Here is a 19,453-nt window from a genome sequence, read left to right as displayed (position 1 = left end):
TCACTGGTTCTCATGGGAATGCATGTTGTAAAACACACCCTCCTAACGTAGACACATATATGTTGGCAATAAAGAAATCACGCATATTGCTTGATAACGCGATTTGTATTTAAATAAAAGTTTTTTTTTAGCAAAGTACGATTTATTTCCATGTCCAGGTCAGTGACATCTTCAATAGTTATCCTATTTCTGAAATAAAAGCGGTTATTAAATAGAAATAATTGTCTGCTCTATGGTCGGGTTGTTGTCGCTTTGACACATTCCCCATTTCCTTTCTCAATTGTAAGTTATATCTGTCTACTGATGAAAACTATAGTTTTACCTTCAGTTTTTACGTTTGTTTTTTTTATTTTTTCATCCGTAAACTGCTGAATGAAATTCAATTTCATGTAGTATATTCGAGTTTACGAATCGGTCACCCGTCGGTCAGGTGAAATCTTTGAACGAATGCGGAAACAATATACGGGGGAGGGGTGACGAAACACCATATGTAACTAATGTGTTTAAATAATAACATCATTCGTCAAATGACAGGAAAAGATACGCATACGACTTTCCAATTATATCACAAGACAAATAAACTGTTTCCTTCCTTGTTGTTAAATCAATTAATTTTACAATTAATGTATGATCTATGATATTTCATATTATGCCACGCGTTTAATTTCAGCATGTCAAATCTTTAAGAGCCTGTTTCTGTTCAAGCCATTAGGTCCAGTTGTCAACGATTACAAAATATTTATCAAACTGTCCCAGTTCAGACCCTTTAGATCGGGGGAAAAGAAAAACATTAACTGTATAATAATTAAGTAACTGTCATAGCTACATGTATGATAATAGCAAGCACAGGATAAAAGACTATACGTAAACCATAACTATAATACTATCTTGTAGCACACTAGCACTTTATGAAATGGTCAAACCAAACCAAAGTATGTATGTTACCTGCTGTTAAGAGTTAGACCATATTGATAAAAACAATTCATTGTGTCCGAGTCCTTGAAAAAAGTCTATTTCAACATTCTTCAATAAAATTGTCTATAACTGTATTATAATTATGGATAACGTAAATAAACATTGTATGTTGAGTTTTTATAAAGTCAGTAACAAACTAGTACAAATACAAGTCCATTGTCATCCGTCTCCAGTTTCGTCTAACTTTAGTCATCCGTCTCCAGTTTCGTCTAACTTTAGTCATCCGTCTCCAGTTTCGTCTAACTTTAGTCATCCGTCTCCAGTTTCGTCTAACTTTAAGACTCAATGCTATGGTTATTATTTTGAATAGAGATTTACATTTTTTCTTATAGAAAAACATAAAGAAAAAAATCCTATGGCATGCCTATCATAGTTAGAATTCCTAAAACCCGTCTAATTAGTTATCAAATAAATAATAAATATATATTTTATTATAGTGTCACATATTGATTAGTTATCAAAGGTACCACTGATCTATTACACATTTTTGTTTATATAAGGGCCAGCTCAATCACGCCTCATGGTGCAGGATTTTCTCCCTGTATATAAACAATAAAAGTTAATTCGCTTTGTATATTGTGGACTACTTTTGTCTTGTGTCGTGTAATCTCAGTTGATTAGTTGAATAATAATATGCGAATGCCATAATAGTTTCTTCTTTACCAAGAACATTTGAAATGTCCCACCCCCTCTATCCTGCTGGGTCCGCTTTGTAGAAATTCGAATTGTTCTCGTCATAAATATCCATAAAATTATTTGAACAAAAATCCTTTTACCTCATTAGTGGAAGGCAAGTGTGACATCTCATAATCATAATCTAGTATTGTCCAATTCGACACTTTGGTTATACAGTCATGTAAAAAATGTTTACCCAAAATTAACTAAGGTCAATTGCTACTTTTAGAATTTCAAAATTTATCAACTGAAACATTTTCAAAATATACAGTACGTCATGAAAAATCATTCTGGTCCACACCGAAACTTTAAATTTAAAAATAATGTTCAATAAATTATTATTGTTTATCATTAAAAAAAATTCGGTACGTTACATTTATTGGTAGACTTTAGATGCTTGACATGGGACAATATAAAATACAATTGAAGGGATTTAAAATATTTATAATTTACCTTTACAGGTGAGGTAAGTTATTATAAAAACATAGTTTTCATATTTATAAAATTTTAATTACTCGCGTAATGACTCATATATATATAGGCCAAGTTCATAAAAAGAGAAATAAGTATTTCAATTTCATTTCAACTATAATATATCATAAACTTTAAAGATTTGATAGAAAAGCTGATTAGTAATATCGCTTAACTTGTCAATAAAAGTTAAAAACAGTCTAGTCATCAATAATATTTGTATTTTAGCTCTTGAGCAAGTTATTAAACTTTAATAAAGACCTAAGGTTAACATTTAAAAGAAAAATATGATAAAAACATTGAATTACTGTCGTGAAGTAGAGAACAATACGGATCAAAATCGTTTTATATTATGACAATTGTCAACTACTTATATTATCATAAGAAGGTTTGATAATTTATGGTATTGGTACATGTCAACACTAGGGTTCTCAAGTGGTATATTTGTTCGAATTTGTAGAATTTCTTCATTTGCTATTATGGCGACGTTAAAATGTGACAATTAATTTTACCAAGCAATGAGAAGCTAAGTCCTATTTTATGTACGCCTGTACAAATAAACAGTTCTGTGGAAATAACAGGAGGACAGGTAACACATATTATTTATTTTTATTAAGTTTTCTTTATACATACTATTTTAATTCGCGATTAATAAATGTGTATCAGTTCTAAATTTCTTAGTTCTAGCTCAGCCGAAAGCGTGACGTATATTTTTTTTGTCGATTTCATTCATTTTTTTTTATTATAATTGATACTGTTTGGGAAAAATGACCGTTTGTATCAATATTTCTTTTTAAAAGTTTGAAAAATGTTTAAAAAGAATATTTAACTCGATTTAAAAAAAGACAATTTTTTAAAATGAATCTCAATAAAATTAAGAATGGAAATGGGAAATGTGTCAAAGAGACAACCACTACCAAAGAGCAGAAAACAGCCGAAAGCCACCAATTGGTCATCAAATACAGGGAGAAAATCCCGGACCATGAGGCGTGATTGAGCTGGCCCTTATATAAACAAAAATGTGTACTAGATCAGTGAAAATGGACGTTAAATACTTAACTCCGAATATATACTAGCACAGGCCAGAGGTCTTGAGACAGGCGCAAAATTTACCACCGTTCTCCCCTTCTGTATTTGGTCGTTCTACAGTGACTGTCGTTAGATAATAACAAGTTTCCTTTTAGTTTAACCATGCGTATATCTGGGGTTCATATGAGCACAGTTTCAAGAGCTACTAGTCAATTTATTTTCTATACTTGTTGAGGTTAAATTATTGAAGATGTTCTTTCTTTCAATTTTTGTAATTGTGGATATATTTTTCTCTAATTCTATGGAAATTTATCCCTTTTCGAACCCATTGTATAAAAAAATTTAATCAACGTGTGGTTGCTGGTGATCTCAGAAGATCATTGGATGATTTTAAGGGTCATGACCTTTTTGGCTGACTGGATGAACCAAAATATGATAACAGGTGTTAATGAAATTGACAACTTCGTGCAATGTGAAAGGCACTCGAAGGGGATTTTCGGTAAACAAAAAAAGAAAATGTCTTTTTAATCATTAGAGAAACAGATTCTTACATAGTTACTCGTGGATTATCGGATTTATCCAATCTCGATAGTTAAATTATAAATTTTAAAGTACTCGCCGAGGCGGCTCGAACTTTAAAATTGATAATTTAACTATCTCGATTGGATAAATCCGATAATCCACTGGTATCAATGTAAGAATCTATATTTATCAAAACAAATCTTAAGAAAAATCAGATAAATCGATTATTTTTATACTATTTCTTTGCGACTAGTCTTGATTTTTTTTAGCACTTTCTACAAATACACATAACACACATAGATAAATCTAAACAAATACAAAATGCCAAGACTACGAATTCTATCGTTTCTGTGCCAACAGCAAAATTTTGTTTTTAGTTAACTTCATCAGATAAGTGCCTGGAACCAAACATTTAAAATTTCCAATATATAATACTAGTATCTAAATGCATACTAGTCACAAAGTTCAAAAGGGACAATCAAAAACTGTAAAAATAGCACGTAGAAAGGAAACAGACAATGTGTCAAAGTTACAACAAACCAACCAAACAGTTCAAAACAGCCAATGGCCACCAATGGGTCTTCAACACAGCGAAAACTCGCTTGGTGCGGGTTTTATCTGGTCCCTTGGCGCTAAATACTCAAAAACATATATATATGAACTAAACGACCAGTCAAACTATAAATAAACTTTCAAAAATGTGTACTTGCTGCTACTTCGCTTGCAGTGGGATTTCCAGTGAGACTAGAACAATAGAAAAGTCACTCTTCTTATGAAAGAGATAGAAAAGGTCTAAAAACAGGAGAGACAATTTACGCATAAAACCCGATACGCATAGGGATGAATATCTCTTAAAACACAAAACCATAATATAACTTTTATACAACCACTATAAATAAAGTATATGTTAAAGCTAAATGTGTTAATATATGAATTTTTAATTGCCAAACATGCTGTTAATTGAACAACCTATTGTTTAACATAGGGGTGTGTAAAAAACTGCCACATTTGACTGCATATTTTTCTTTTTTTTTTGAAAAAAATATACATCAAACCTTAATAATGTAGCTTTCTGGGTATCCAATTTTTTAACGTGTTCCAAAATGTAGTTTCGTCACAAGAATTTTTCAAAGTTGTGTCATTTTGTCTATATGAATGTCGGTAAATTCGTATGATCGAGCACACCGACAAGTATATCGTTGGGACAACTCGATATAATGTAATCAATATACGTGAAAGATTACCTAATGTGAAGTTTATCAAAATCATCATAACATAATTGATCAACACATTATGTTTGAACAACATGAGTCCTACAATATAAGATTTAAAGGTGCATATCATTTACATTCAACGTTTTTATTGGATTTTTTTTTACTACAATGTAACCTCGAGGTTCAACGTTGATAGTAAAAAAAAATCCCAGAAATTTTTTGAATGATATTGTTATTGATATGAACCTTCGAATTCTTATAACATCGGAATAGAAAATATGTGATCCGAATTAACCATGCACGTGTGTTACAGAAGATTATGAACTTTTATGATGTACAGGGGGTAAGGGTTTTTCTTAAACAATTATATTATGATCCCAAATTCGATGAATTTTGTTGGCAATACTTTAATATACACACTACATATAACAAAGTATATATTAAATCTCAATGTATTATTATTAGGAAAAATGTTTGACTCTGTAAAAAAAATCTTCGCCCTCCCCCGTATTGCATGTAATGGTTTAAACCTAAAGGATTCCCACTAACTGCCTAAAAGGGGTCCGCTCCAGTCTTGAATCAGTGATTTTGTTTATCATAAACAAAATATTGTCTCACACTGAAAGGGGCAGCCGGGCAACATGCACAGCCCGGATTGTCAAAACAACTAAGATTTACAAAAATGATTACAAACAAAAACCATCAGTTGGACAATCTTACTGGAATCTGATTATATCTACTGATAAATAATGCAACACTAATGACACATTTAAGTTTTGGAATGATTTTATTCACAAAGAATGTTTCTCATTGGTATACATTTCTATGCTCTTGTCTTTTCAGAGTTTATATTGGAAATCAAAATTTGCTGCATGAAAGACACTAGCTCCACATTCCTATGCATATGATTTTATATGTATGAGAATCATTCCATAAAATATCCGTTTGATATCCTTTCAATGCATGACACTGTCTAGTGGTTTTTCTGCCACAATTACAAGGAAAACCTGGCTAAACTTGTGCTAAATCAAACACTTGAATCTTACATCGCTATTGATGTTTAGCAATTATTTAAAGGGCCATCCGGAACTGTTGGGTTTTATGACAGTCTTCCATCCATACACACCATCGCTGCAAAATAATTTGAACATTCAATTAGATGATTATAATATTATTTGGCAATCCAAAGAGAACCTGAAAACATCAGACCACAATAAACAGAGACCCCAAAAAAAGCCAATTTAACTTTACAATGAAATTGAAAAAGTAGTTAGTTACATGTCAAATCATCTTTTGGCTGTCGACAAAAAATAAATAAAATCTAAATTTCGTAGCATTTTACCCCCCCCCCCCCCCTTTTTTTTTAACTGAATTTGTTCAAGGTATGGTGGTTTTACCCCTTTTCAGATTTCAGTATGTCATGTTGTATTATATCTTTTATAAATTAGATGAATTCCTAGCAAGTTTCTACGATATTCTTTATCATTTGACAAAATGCTATGCATCTGAATTAAATTGTTTACTATTTGAAAAAGCGCGCCTTCTTTTACTTTAATTTACTTCCCTTTATTTCACATAGCAACAAATATTAAGAACTGCCACATTTGACTGCATATCAATTTTTTTTCCCAAAAAAAATATGTCAAGCAGCATAATTAACTTTACAAATTGGGAGAAAATCAAGATGTTCCGACTATAGGTTAGTATTAAAAAAAATAATGAATGGTTGGCATGATTCCAGGTTTGAACCCTGACGACACTTAAAATCGAAAATTCACTTATTTACCTATCATATGAAAATACGATGATGTGATAAACTTAACAATTAATAATTTACCTGGTGCATTATTATATTCACATTACGTTGACACGTCTCAGTTCGTCTGTGTAAGCTCATTTCAAGCTCGTAAACAATGTACACCATTTTCCGCTATTCTTTACCGATTACCTCTAGTCAGAAGAGCCCACTGTTTACAGGGGCGATAATATTTTGTCACCAGTTCACGCACTGCTTGTCATGCGATTGAGAACGTTATCCACTTGGAATCGGAACAAAATGTCCTATATGTACATGTATGTCTACCGATCCGGCTCAGCGTGTCGAAAGTCTGGTTCAAAGCAAGTCAATACAATACTTCCATGTTCAAAGCAAGGGGCTTATTTATATTCCTTGGACCCATTTTCGTCCTGGATATGCATTTCATTACTGGCACTGGATGTTAAATATAATTATCTTATTTGCATTTTTACAATTATTGGTGCAGTGGCGGATCCAGGGGGAGGGTTCCGGGGGTTGGATCCCACACCCATTTTTTTGGACGATCAATGCATTTGAATTGGGACATATAGTTGCCCCCCCCCCTTTTCAAATGGCTGAATCCGCCCCTGTACATTTGAATTCGTTCAATTGTTCAAACATGCAATCATATATATAAGAAGATGTAGTATGAATGCCAATGAGACAACTCTCCATCTAAGTCATAATTTATAAAAGTAAACCATTATAGGTCAAAGTACGATCTTCAACACGGAGTTTTGGATCATACCGGACAGCAAGCTATAAAGGGTCACAAAAATAGACTGTTATAAACTTAAAACTAATTATAACAGCTCGTTCGGGATCTTGTGATACGCATCTGCTAACTATCTACATGTATAAGATTCATATACTTTATATTAATATAATATAGTAAATATTAATCTTTTTATAATATCAATTGCTATGTTCTTTAATTTATACTTATAGATGAATGGTTGAACATATGCAAGATAGTATATTATTACCACCCAACTGTGGAGGTCTTTATTGTTGACTTATTTGATAAATTACTATTTTTATGGTTTTAATTGGTAAAAAAAACTTTCTTTTAGAAAGATATTTCAAAAGTAACGTTATATTGACATTTTTCTACTTGATAATATATTTAATTAAGGTCTTGATTTGAATTGTATGGTATATTTTTTAAATAGTCCAACTAACGACAGATAATTACCACAATTAGAAGCGTTGATGGAGTTGTATTACTATTTTTCTTTGTAAGGTGCAATATCTGTTACATTTGTTAAATCGTCAACATCTACCCACCGTTGTTCTAATTGCAGACTATTATATATTATGAATATTTGAATTTTAAGTTTGATAGTAGGGATTGTTTAAAGTACGATTGGTATTGCTCGTCTTGGGGCTTTAAACATCTCGTCCTTTTAAATTTGTAGTTAACATTTGAACCACCAAGGCTTCTAAAGAAAGTGAATAGGGCATTGCAATCTATGAAACTATAGACATAATACATGAATCAGGGACAATATTGCCTAACAACAGAAAGTATATAGAGATATAAGAACGACACCAAACGATGAAATCTCTATATTTTTACCATATCTACAGGTCTAAATCGCACTAGCATGTAGATATCTAATAGATTGTACTGTTACTGTACTTTAAAAGTTATGCTGTTATGATGCTTTCAAATTTCAAGACTATTTATTTATACATTTTATTTAGGAACATCTTTAGAAAGTTAGTTTAAAATTAAAATGTAAATCACTCGCATACTACTAATATTTGATTGTTTAATGTTCAAGTGGAGATAACTCTTAATATTTTTTTGTTTTTCTTTTCAAGGTAACAATGAATATGGATATCGTAAGGAGTTATAGTCTGCCATGTATTCCACCAAAGGAGGATAGTCCAAAAGACAAAGTTCCAGTTATTAATTATGAAAATCCTTTTACTTATGATTCAAAACCAATATACATTTCACCTGATAAACTAAAGAAGAAAATTAAAAACCGAATTCTTCAGTTCAGAATTAAAAATGATTATGTGAACAACAAAAACCTTCGCCGTTTTGAGAAGGCTAACGAAGTGAAGGCATTCACAGCATCGTTTGTTGCGCAGGATCAGGAGATTGGAAAATTATTTTTAGTTGACAGAAAGGTCCAGAAACCGCCGACGCCAGGTCCAATGAAAACAGACACCCGACCTAGCAGTCTCCGGAGTGAATTTAACAAACAGAGACCGTTAAAATTACCGCCGCCACAGTTACCTCCTATTTACAAAATTAAACCAACCGTCATCAAATCACGTGACTATGACATTGAACCCGACATATTTATGCACAATCCGACCTTGGAAGAAAGACTGGAGGAAATTGAAGACTGTCGGTATTTAAGACGGTTTAAAGAAAAGTAATGTAACTCTTAGAAACGTTTGTTCTGTTCTAGTCATAAAACAACCAGACCAATTTAATTTGAAACTTGACCTCTAGATGTCTCGTGGTCATGGTGTAACGTTCGGTTGCTGTCTTATCTGCATGAACCTATCTTTAGTTCATTTTGAACTTTCGTTCTTTAATTTGCGCCAACTCGCTGTCTATGGGTGATCTTGGTATCTTGGTGTACGTTCTAAGATTCCTAGCGTGGGATACTGTTTAAAATTACAGTACCAGAGGTGTACTTGTAAGCAAGGGGGTGACACACGACATGTTCTTTAATCGGATAAGTATCCATACCAGTGTGTTGACGAAAATATTGTTTAACAATCAAAAACATTTGTTTAGGATTCTGCAATCATCATATTGATTCCTGGAATATTTGCTACTGGACGTAAGTCAATAACAATCAAATCATTCATTATGTAAAGAATTAAACTATAATGTATATCCAACATATAAATGTATGCTTTATGATCTTAAATACCTTATTAAATGAATAACTAACACAAATGTCATCATTTAATTTACATGTTTTGTATCCACCATAATATTATTAGTACAGTGAGTATAACAGAGATGGATTTAGGGGAGGGAGCCCGGTCCCTCATTTTGGGGAAATATTTGGGGTTTTTTTTGGAATCACCAAGGCATGACTGCAGTTAGCCCCATCGTTGGCAGTCTCATCCTGCCCCCTTTATGACAATTTCAGGATGGGACATAAACTATAATTTGACAATCACATTATGTATTTCTATAGTTCAAGCTAAAATAATAGTTAAATATAATTTTCTATTTTACTATTCATGTATATATCTATTTATAAAACTACATTTGTAGTATGCATTTACAGTGTATACTATCTTTTGGTATATTACATGGTCTAAAATGAAACATGCAACTGATCATATCAATCAAAATCGTCAATCTTACACATGTTATATACAGCTTCAGACAGGCACGTAATTGCATCATATATATATAATTTTTTATGGGAAATTATATTCCTTCCTTAGATCTTTGTCGTATGTCAGACTTCTCAATGTGTTGTTCCCAGTTCTGTCCATCAAATGTTTCTTCCTCTATCCGTTCTATAGTGTTCGAGTCAATACAGTGTGGTGCTATACCTACATATAAAATAAATGGGTCATTAATAAAAAAAATCCCTATGATTTTAGTGAGTGGTATTATAACAGTGAAACCTGTATACACATAAACTTTCATTAACAAGAAACATGCATCTTTTAAATTTTATAGGCGTATACCGACGGGTGTCAAATGTTATAAGCATATACCGACGGGTGACAGATGTTATCAGCATATACCGACGAGTGGCACATGATATTGGCGTATACCGATGGGTGTCAGATGATATAAACATATACCGACGGGTGCCACATGTTATAGGCGTATATCGACGGGTATCACGTGTTATAGCGTAAACCGACGGGTGCCACATGTTATAGGCGTATACTGACGGGTGTCAGATGTTATAAGCATATACCGACGGTAGTCAGATGTTATAAGCATATACCGACGAGTGCCACATGTTATAGGCGTATACCGACGGGTATCACGTGTTATAGCGTAAACCGACGGGTGTCAGATGTTATTAGTATATATTGACGGATGCCACATAATTACAGCGTATACAGACGGGTGCCACATGTTATAGGTAGCAATACACAGTTAGGAAAAAAACTTAAAATTGACACTCATAATTTTTAAACACCCTCTTTCCCCTCCTGTCTTACAAAGAAGGCTTTATATGTGTGTTATGCATGTATATACTTGTAGAAAGAAAATCTTCCATAAATTTGATTTCTAATGGTCATAAGGGTGAAATATAATCCCTTTTGGGTGTAACCATGGCAACAATCTGCATTTCTTAGATACAAAATATAGCAAAAAAGGGGGGTGAACATGTCACAAAAGTCTCAAAAATTTGGTCTAAAGGAAAATTTCAATGAATTACAGTGATACCTTTTCTGAATCCATGGGTTTATATCTATCAAGTGGTCCAAAAAAATCATATACTTTCCTGCTCGTTTTTCCATAAAATTGAATTGAAAAGATCGAGCGCAAAATCTTTGTTGATAAACACTACAATAATTTATGGACCTATGAACGGTACGGATAGGAAAATACGGACTAACAATCATAGAAATGGCCTATAAAACATGTTAAAATCAATCTAAATGTTCATATAAACCCACTAAGAAGGCTATATTATTCTTCAATTATCTAAAAATCAATTTTATTGTACAAAAACTTTCATATTTAAAAAATTCACAGGGGCCATAATGCGAAACTAAACTTCTAACTGTGTATTGCTACCATAGGCGTATACCAACGGGTGTCATATGTTATAAGCATATACCGACGGGTGCAACATGTTATAGGCGTAAACAGACGGGTGCCACATGTTGTAGGCGTATACCGACGAGTGTCAGATGTTATAAGCATATACCGACGGTAGTCAGATGTTATAAGCATATACCGACGAGTGCCACATGTTATAGGCGTATACGTACGGGTATCACGTGTTATAGCGTTAACCGACGGGTGTCAGATGTTATAAGCATATACCGACGGATGCCACATCATTTAGGCGTATACAGACGGATGCCACATGTTATAGGCGTATACCGACGGGTGTCAGATGTTATAAGCAAATACCGACGGGGGCAACATGTTATAGGCGTAAACCGACGGGTGCCACATGTTATAGGCGTATACCGACGGGTATCACATGTTATAGGCGTATACCGACGGGGTCACATGTTATGGGTGTATACCGACAGGTGCCACATGTTATAAGCATATACCGACCGGTGCCACATGTTAAAGGCGTAAACCGACGGGTGTCACATGTTATAGGCGTATACCGACGGGTGCCACATGTTATAAGCATTACATCGACGGGTGCCACATAAAATAGGCGTAAACCAACGGGTGTCACATTTTAAAGGCGTATACCGGCGGGTGCCACATGTTATAAGCATACACCGACGGGTGCCACATGAAATAGGCGTAAACCGACGGGTGCCACATGTTATAGGCGTATACCGACGGGTGTCACATTTTGGGCAAGATCTAAATTTTGAATTATGTTCCCTTTTAGATTCCTCATTGTTCATATGTCATCTGTTGCATAGCACATTTTGTTTTCGTAATAACAAAATTATGTTCAGTCACGTTACTATAGTGTCAAAGCTTTAATAGAAAAATTAAGCATGAAATTTAGACCTACCATAGCCGTCAGGATTAGATCTTGGTGTATAAAAACTTTGGACACCACATGTCTTACAGAATGTATGCTGAGCTCTGTGTGAGTTGAAGGTGTATGTTGTTATATTGTCAGCACCCTTGAAGAAATCAATGAAATTATAGAAGAATTTCGATTATTATAGAAACACGTTTGAATGTGTGTACATTGAAGCGGCCCAATATTGCACGCTTAAAAGGCAAAAGTTTTGATTTGATGAACTATAAACATTTTAGAAAATCAACAGTTATGCTAACTTAAATGAAGATATGCATTCAAACATACTTTTATAAAGGTTTAATTTAGTTTTGATTCAAGCAACACCAACACGAATGTCTTTTTGATCTCTGGATTTGTTCAAAATTCAACTAACGTTGCAATTTTAACTTTGATGTCAATCCCCAGTGGCGGATCCAGAAATTTTCATAAGTGGGGGCCCACTGACTGACCTAAGAGGGGCCCGCTCCAGTCACGCTTCAATGATTTCCTATATAAGCAACCAATTTTTTCCCCAAAGAAGGGGTGGGCTATCCCCCCGCCCTTAATGCGCCTCTGATCCCGTTTTATTGGAATTTATAGAACATGATTTGTGTCTAAAGACAAAGAAAAACGTCATATTAAAATAAAGAATATGACATCTGTTATCTATTTTGTTACTCTCAGTCTGTTGGCATAAAGCTACATGTAATGATGCATATTTGGTAAGTTGATTCTAGAATGATATCATATGTTCTACACTTACTGTTGTGTTTAAAGAGTTATAACACCTCGGTCTGGGGACGATTTAGATGTAAATTAAAAAAAAATGGCTTTTTATTTCCATTTCTTTTTTTTAACCATGATAAGAGTCAAGTTCGTCAGAAATCTTTTATATAATTACACTGTAAAAAATGAGTTTATATCTTAAACATGTGGTTTAAATATAAACACGTTTAGTAAATGTATTCTAATCCTATATACATGTATCTAAACACTTCCATGTTAAACGTGATATTCCTTTGAACATGTTTAGGGTTGGAACACAAGACACTTGAAGTTAGATATTAATAAGCCAAACATGACATATGCCAACATGTTTAGATCAGATCACAACACAGAATATGGATATTCTATAAGGTTTCTCTAAGAAACATAAAGAACAAGACGAAAGGAGTCTAACCTAATGGAGTCTATAGTCTAAAATGTTTCGTCCATTTTTACAAAATGTTTAATGAAGCAGGTGGAGCAACACCCAACCACCCCTTTTTCCAAAAATATATGTATTTTAAGAATGTTTCAGTAGCCGCTCTTGTCTATCGATCAGAGATGTTTTTTTTTTGCGTTTTCTGTCAATAAAACCGTCCTTAACATGTATGAAATATTTGTCACTGAACATTAAGCACCCATCAATAAATCAATTCAGTATACGGTCATATTACAATAAACGTTTATTTAGTACTATTGTATCCGTTTATTAAAGGTCTACTATTACTAACTGTTCATTATCATAATACCTGTAACAGCTTGAATCTGGATTTCGGTACAACAAAATGTTTGTTCTGTTTCTTGTTACAAATACTGCAGCTGAAATAGTAAAAACAACAAAGAGTTATACAATCGAAAATCAATTGAACATGCATGAAATATTTGCCACTGGATGTTTATCAACCAACAATCAACCAACTTATCACATTTGGAAAGATAATTTAGAGAAATGATTAAGCTTTTGGCTGACATATATTTTCGTCTGAGATGATATGGAACTATTATAGGTCCGTTTTGTCCATTTCCCCCCGCTCTTCACGTTTCAGAACTATATTTGCATTGACTTTCAGCATATTCAGATATTTGACTATGTGATTTAGGAGCGATCCTGGCCAATGCAATCTAGAAAGGCGCCTCGGATGCATACGTATTTGGGAGTATAATTTGTGTATTTTCAAATCTTTAATTGCAAATTTCAGCGCTTTTTTATTGGTTCGAAACTTTATTGGATTTCTTGGTTTGTTTTCGATTGATGAATTTTCATTCTCCCATGGGTTTATTCTACATTTTATATCTGTGGCATGACCCCCAACACATTAAAACTGGTGCATCTTGGTGTATATCCGAAAACAATGTGAATGAAATAAGAAAAATGTTTTAAGAATTGTCAAGACAATTGGACTCTTCCGACCTACTCAGGGTGTTAAATAAGTTAACGCCTTCTTGGATCGTTTTAACCATTTAAAGGGAGAAAACTCTTAAAGTAAAATTTGTATATTATGATAGTTTACTCAAATTTTACGGTGACACCATTTTTTCTTTTATTTTCTTATAGCATATCATAATACCATTGGCAATATGCTCAGACAAACATTGTACTTATTTCAAAACTTTATCTCACAGATTTAATTTTATTCACAAAAATGGAACAGTTTAAATTCTACTCAAATTAGTGCAATTTTGCAAGACTTAATTTGACTCTTGAAAAATAGTCCGGTGACCAGTATATTTTAAAATATTTAAAAAGAAATCATAGGAACGTTTTTATGGGTTTATCGTGTTTTGAATAGATCCACTGCGTACATCTGTACATGTAGGTCTATAAAACTTGGGTCTAATGAACTGGGCTATCATTATAGATTGAATACAGTCAACTACTTACTTGCAATCGTAGACATGAAGAGCTTTCTCGGCTAATACTTCAAACTTCACAGCACCGCAATGACAGCTTCCAGAGTGTGTAACTAAATCATCTGTCATCGTAGCAAACAGTTGAGTTGTAGAAAGTTCAAAAATTAGAACAGATGAAATAAAGAGTTATCTTTCGTTGTGTGTTTTAAAAAAAATATATATATCATTACATAGTGTTTGTTTCATCAGATTGAGAATAGGTAAATTTGATTGGCTGACAACGATCATAAGGCATCCAAATATCAAACTTTATTTTTGTATAAAATACAACAGATATGACTGCACGTGCTAAACGTGATAATGTTAAAAAAAAGTGCATAAAAAGACTTCAAACAGCTTATCCTCTCGGTCTAAATGATAAAATATTAGGGCAGGGGAACATATCTAAAACTCATATCGATGTCATTAATATTGTTGATAAACGACTTAGAAATAATAGGTCTCATGGTAAACGCAAGAACCGTAATCAACGTATTAAACATCGTATAAATTATACACTTGCTGATCTGTCATCTATAATAAAGAATAATTGCAGACATCAAGTATTATGCAAACTGGGTCAGATACCTATAAGTAAATTATATGCTATTTTTCTGGAGTGTGATAAAATTTCTTTTTTTAGCCCATTTTATGAATACACCCGTATTATTACAGCCTTTTGTCATCACAGGCTTTTTCCTATTATTGATAAACCTGAAAATCATAAACGACATTTTCTCAAATTAAAATATATAAATAGAGGTATTGATTTTATTAATTTGTCTAGCATATTCAATGACTCTTCTGTCTATAGCTTAATACCTCCATATTTTGATAATTTAGAACAACCCATTATTTCGTATTCTTATAAAAAACCGAGCAGAAATTTGATTTCTAATTATAAGTCAATTACAACAGACGTCAATACAGAAAATAATGTTCCTTCCACTTGAGATTGCGAAACATCTAGTTTTAAATATGTTTCCTATGGTCATGTTATCACAGGAGACCTCAACATCGTCGATGACCGTGAAGTCCTAACTTTTCTAAAGAAAGGACCGAAATACCGTCCTCCATCTACAATAGATTGGAAACAGTGTCGTCAGGTCATTAAAGACGCTCTGTCTGCCTATTGTAAAAATTGGTGCAAACGTGAAAAATCCGATAAAAAATCTTTAGACAGTTATTTGAATAAAATTATGAATACTGTTAATATTCGAATACTAGTATCACATTTAGAAAACAATTCTGAAATTAATAATAGGAACCATGATATACCCATTTCTAGAATAAAAAAACAAACGCAAGGTACTCGCAGAGCGGTTTGTGTTCGTACCGGCAGACAAGGCAGCAAATAATGTAGTGGTGGTGTGACGCATATACTATACGAAAGTTCTTCAAAACGAAATTATCAATTCCTCTACATTCAGGTCAGTGCGCACCACAAAGGGTCAAATCGTTAACAAGCATACCACTGCCACTGCCCAGCTTAAAGCATCTTCCGAACATTTGAAAGTCCCTACCATGTACTGGTTACCGAAATTACACAAAAAAACATTTAAATTCCGTTTCATCTCCGCTTCGAGTAAGTGTTCTACTTCTAATCTATCAGTGCTTCTAACTACATCCCTTACTACTTTCAAAGAACTGGTTATTAACTTTTGTAATAAAGCTTATGAAAATAATGGTATTAATTATTTTTGGAGTGTTGAAAATTCTAGACAAAACACATGCTTTCAATGGTCCTTACAATTCTGTTGACAGTTATGATTTTTCACACTACACTTCCACACAATCTTATAAAGAAAAAGTTTTTGTATTTGATAAAATGGTCTTTCGAAAAATCTCATTGTAATTTTATTTGCTGTAACTCGTTTAAGGCCTTTTTCTGTAACGAAAAAATAAAGTATGCTAGATACACTTACTGGAAATGTGAGAATATGATTGAAGCTTTAAACTTTCTGCTTTATGTACGTTTCGGTGAAAAAGTGTATCTTTAAGTAGTAGGTATTCCTATGGGCACAAACTGCACCCCTTTAAAAGCAGATTTATTTCTATATTGCTATGAATCTCAGCTTATGACCAAACTCAGTAAAGACCCATTATTGTTATATTTGGTTGATACATTCAAAAATACCTACCGTTATCTGGCTGATATTTTTTCGTTGAATAATCCAGAGTTCTCTAAATATACTTCAGAAATTTACCCAAACGAACTTACTTTAACTAAATCTAACATAAACAGCAGCAGTTGTCCTTTTCTAGCTTTAGACATTTCAATTTCAAACGGGAAACTTCAGACTAAAATTTACGACAAAAGAGACGATTTTTCATTTCCTATTGTTAATTTTCCTTTTTTAGACGGCGATGTGCCTTTGGTTCCATCATACGGTGTTTATATATCGCAACTCGTTCGGTTTGCCCGTGTGTGTTCTGATGTCATAGATTTTAACGAACGTAATCAATGCATCACTGGTAAATTGTTGTGTCAGGGATTTCGATACCATAAATTACTTAAAACTTTTACTAAATTCTTTCATAGATACAAAGATTTGATTAGTAAATTTGGATATACCTGTAGAAAGCTTATTAAAAATGGTATTTCACATCCTAAATTTTATGGTAATATTGTACCTAAAGCGAGGAAATCACTATGTGATCCTTGTAAACTAATCGAACCTTTAAACAAACTTATAAGTAAGGGTTGTCGTACCAATATTGTAATTAGATCTCTGAATATAGTTCACATTGGCACTAATATTGATTTTGTCATTAGTAAATTAAAACATAACTAAATTTCATTATCTTTTGAGGTGTAATACCACCAAATCATAGTACTTCACATCCGGTTGCATACGAAAGTAGGTCTTAAAAAATATTCCCTTGAATTTGACCGTTGTAGGTAATTAATCCTACATTTTATTGCAGTAAAACTATTTCTGTGTCATAAACATATGTCTTGGGTATTACAAAACACCATTATTTTTTATTTTTGATTTCTATAGAAAATTTTGTAATCTTGAGGTTACATGGTGACTAAACCTTGTACACAGATAGAATAAGGGGAGAAATTTGATTGGTTAACTTCCAATGATGGTTATTTTCTTTTTTTTTTTTTTAATTTTCATTTTTTTTATTGAAATCTGTACATTTGTTAGTAATGAAAAATGATGGTTATTTTCTTATATGCAATGAAATGTTATGTGAAACTTTTTCTATAGAACTGGACAGGATAAAACTTTACTCATGTCAAGGATTTCTTTATTTGAAAGAAAGATAAATTCTGCACAATTTTTTGAAAAGTGCGAATTTAACAAAGACTAATAGGGGAAAATCAATGGTGGTATTACACCTCAATTGAGGCGAGATGTATAGAGACACAGACACGTTAACTTTTATTTCTATAGAAGTCGCTCTTCACTATCCTGTCGATACATTTATTTTTGGCATTGCACAAGTCATGTCTTCTTTGACTATTAATGGCGTTAAAATAGTAAATCCCTTTGGATGTGCTTTAGTTGGTTTTAGTCTCTGATGCATGATTTTTTATTATTAATTGGTTTTGGCTTTTAACTAGCTGTCAGTAACTGCGAGTACTCTCAAATCGTAATTTCTTGTTAATTCGACCTGTTAATACTGTTTATATAATGCTTTTTCGTTATTTTTTATTTATATGGATCTTTTCTGTACACCAGCTATGATTATTTGTAATATCTTCAATTTTTCACTTATTTTTACTACATTTGTATAAATTTCAAGATTATAATTATTTTTTTAAAACCGTTTTTTTTCTAAAGTGAATATTGATTGGTTGAATATTTCTCAGTGATGTCCTGCCATGGCTTTGTTTGAATTTGTTCGTTAGCTTTTTGGTCATGAATGTTTGTCTCTAATATTTAATTAACTGTGCATTTGTATTCAGATATCGCAGATCAAATTTATTCGTTCATTGTGTAATCATACGTTTTTTAATTGAGTTAAGTCTGCCAATTGATATTTTATCGTATGTTTTTCTATGTTGTGATGTTATGCTATTGTTTCAGAAAAAGGGAGAAGGTTTGGATCCATTAAAACGTTTAATCCCGCTGCAAATATTTGCACCTGTCCTAAGTCAGGAATCTGATGTACAGTAGTTGTCGTTTGTTTAAGTAATATATACGTGTTTCTCGTTTCTCGTTTTGTTTATATAGATTACACCGTTGGTTTTCCCGTTTGAATGGTTTTACACTAGTAATTTTGGGGCCCTTTATAGCTTGTTGTTCGGTGTGAGCCAAGGCTCCGTGTTGAAGGCCGTACTTTAACCTATAATGGTTTACTTTTTAAATTGTTATTTGGATGGAGAGTTGTCTCATTGGCACTCACACCACATCTTCCTATATCTATAGAAAATACAAACGAAAAGCTGGATAAAACTTAGTTATATAATTTTCTGGAAACTGTCTGCGAACAGT

At 32.9% G+C, this 19,453-nt stretch overlaps 2 protein-coding genes across 2 annotated transcripts; one reads left to right on the top strand and one right to left on the bottom strand.

The window, feature by feature from the left end:
* The first annotated feature begins 2,374 nt into the window (after positions 1-2,374).
* LOC134728326 (uncharacterized) lies at positions 2,375-9,613 on the top strand. The gene is made up of 2 exons (XM_063592899.1): positions 2,375-2,710; positions 8,512-9,613. The coding sequence occupies exon 2, from the start codon at positions 8,518-8,520 to the stop codon at positions 9,079-9,081; it is 564 nt and encodes a 187-aa protein (XP_063448969.1). The 5' UTR covers positions 2,375-2,710; positions 8,512-8,517; the 3' UTR covers positions 9,082-9,613.
* Positions 9,610-15,143, bottom strand: LOC134728328 (centromere protein V-like). The gene is made up of 4 exons (XM_063592900.1): positions 14,995-15,143; positions 13,862-13,931; positions 12,354-12,468; positions 9,610-10,227 (listed from the first exon to the last, which is right to left on the bottom strand). Exons 1-4 carry the CDS (start codon positions 15,090-15,092, stop codon positions 10,100-10,102), a joined length of 411 nt encoding a protein of 136 aa, XP_063448970.1. The 5' UTR covers positions 15,093-15,143; the 3' UTR covers positions 9,610-10,099.
* Positions 15,144-19,453: the final 4,310 nt, after the last annotated feature.

This window comes from Mytilus trossulus, chromosome 8, assembly GCF_036588685.1.
Source record: "Mytilus trossulus isolate FHL-02 chromosome 8, PNRI_Mtr1.1.1.hap1, whole genome shotgun sequence".
Taxonomy (NCBI): domain Eukaryota; kingdom Metazoa; phylum Mollusca; class Bivalvia; order Mytilida; family Mytilidae; genus Mytilus; species Mytilus trossulus.
Note: the sequence above shows the minus strand (reverse complement) of the source record. Positions and strands in the feature narration are given on the sequence as shown.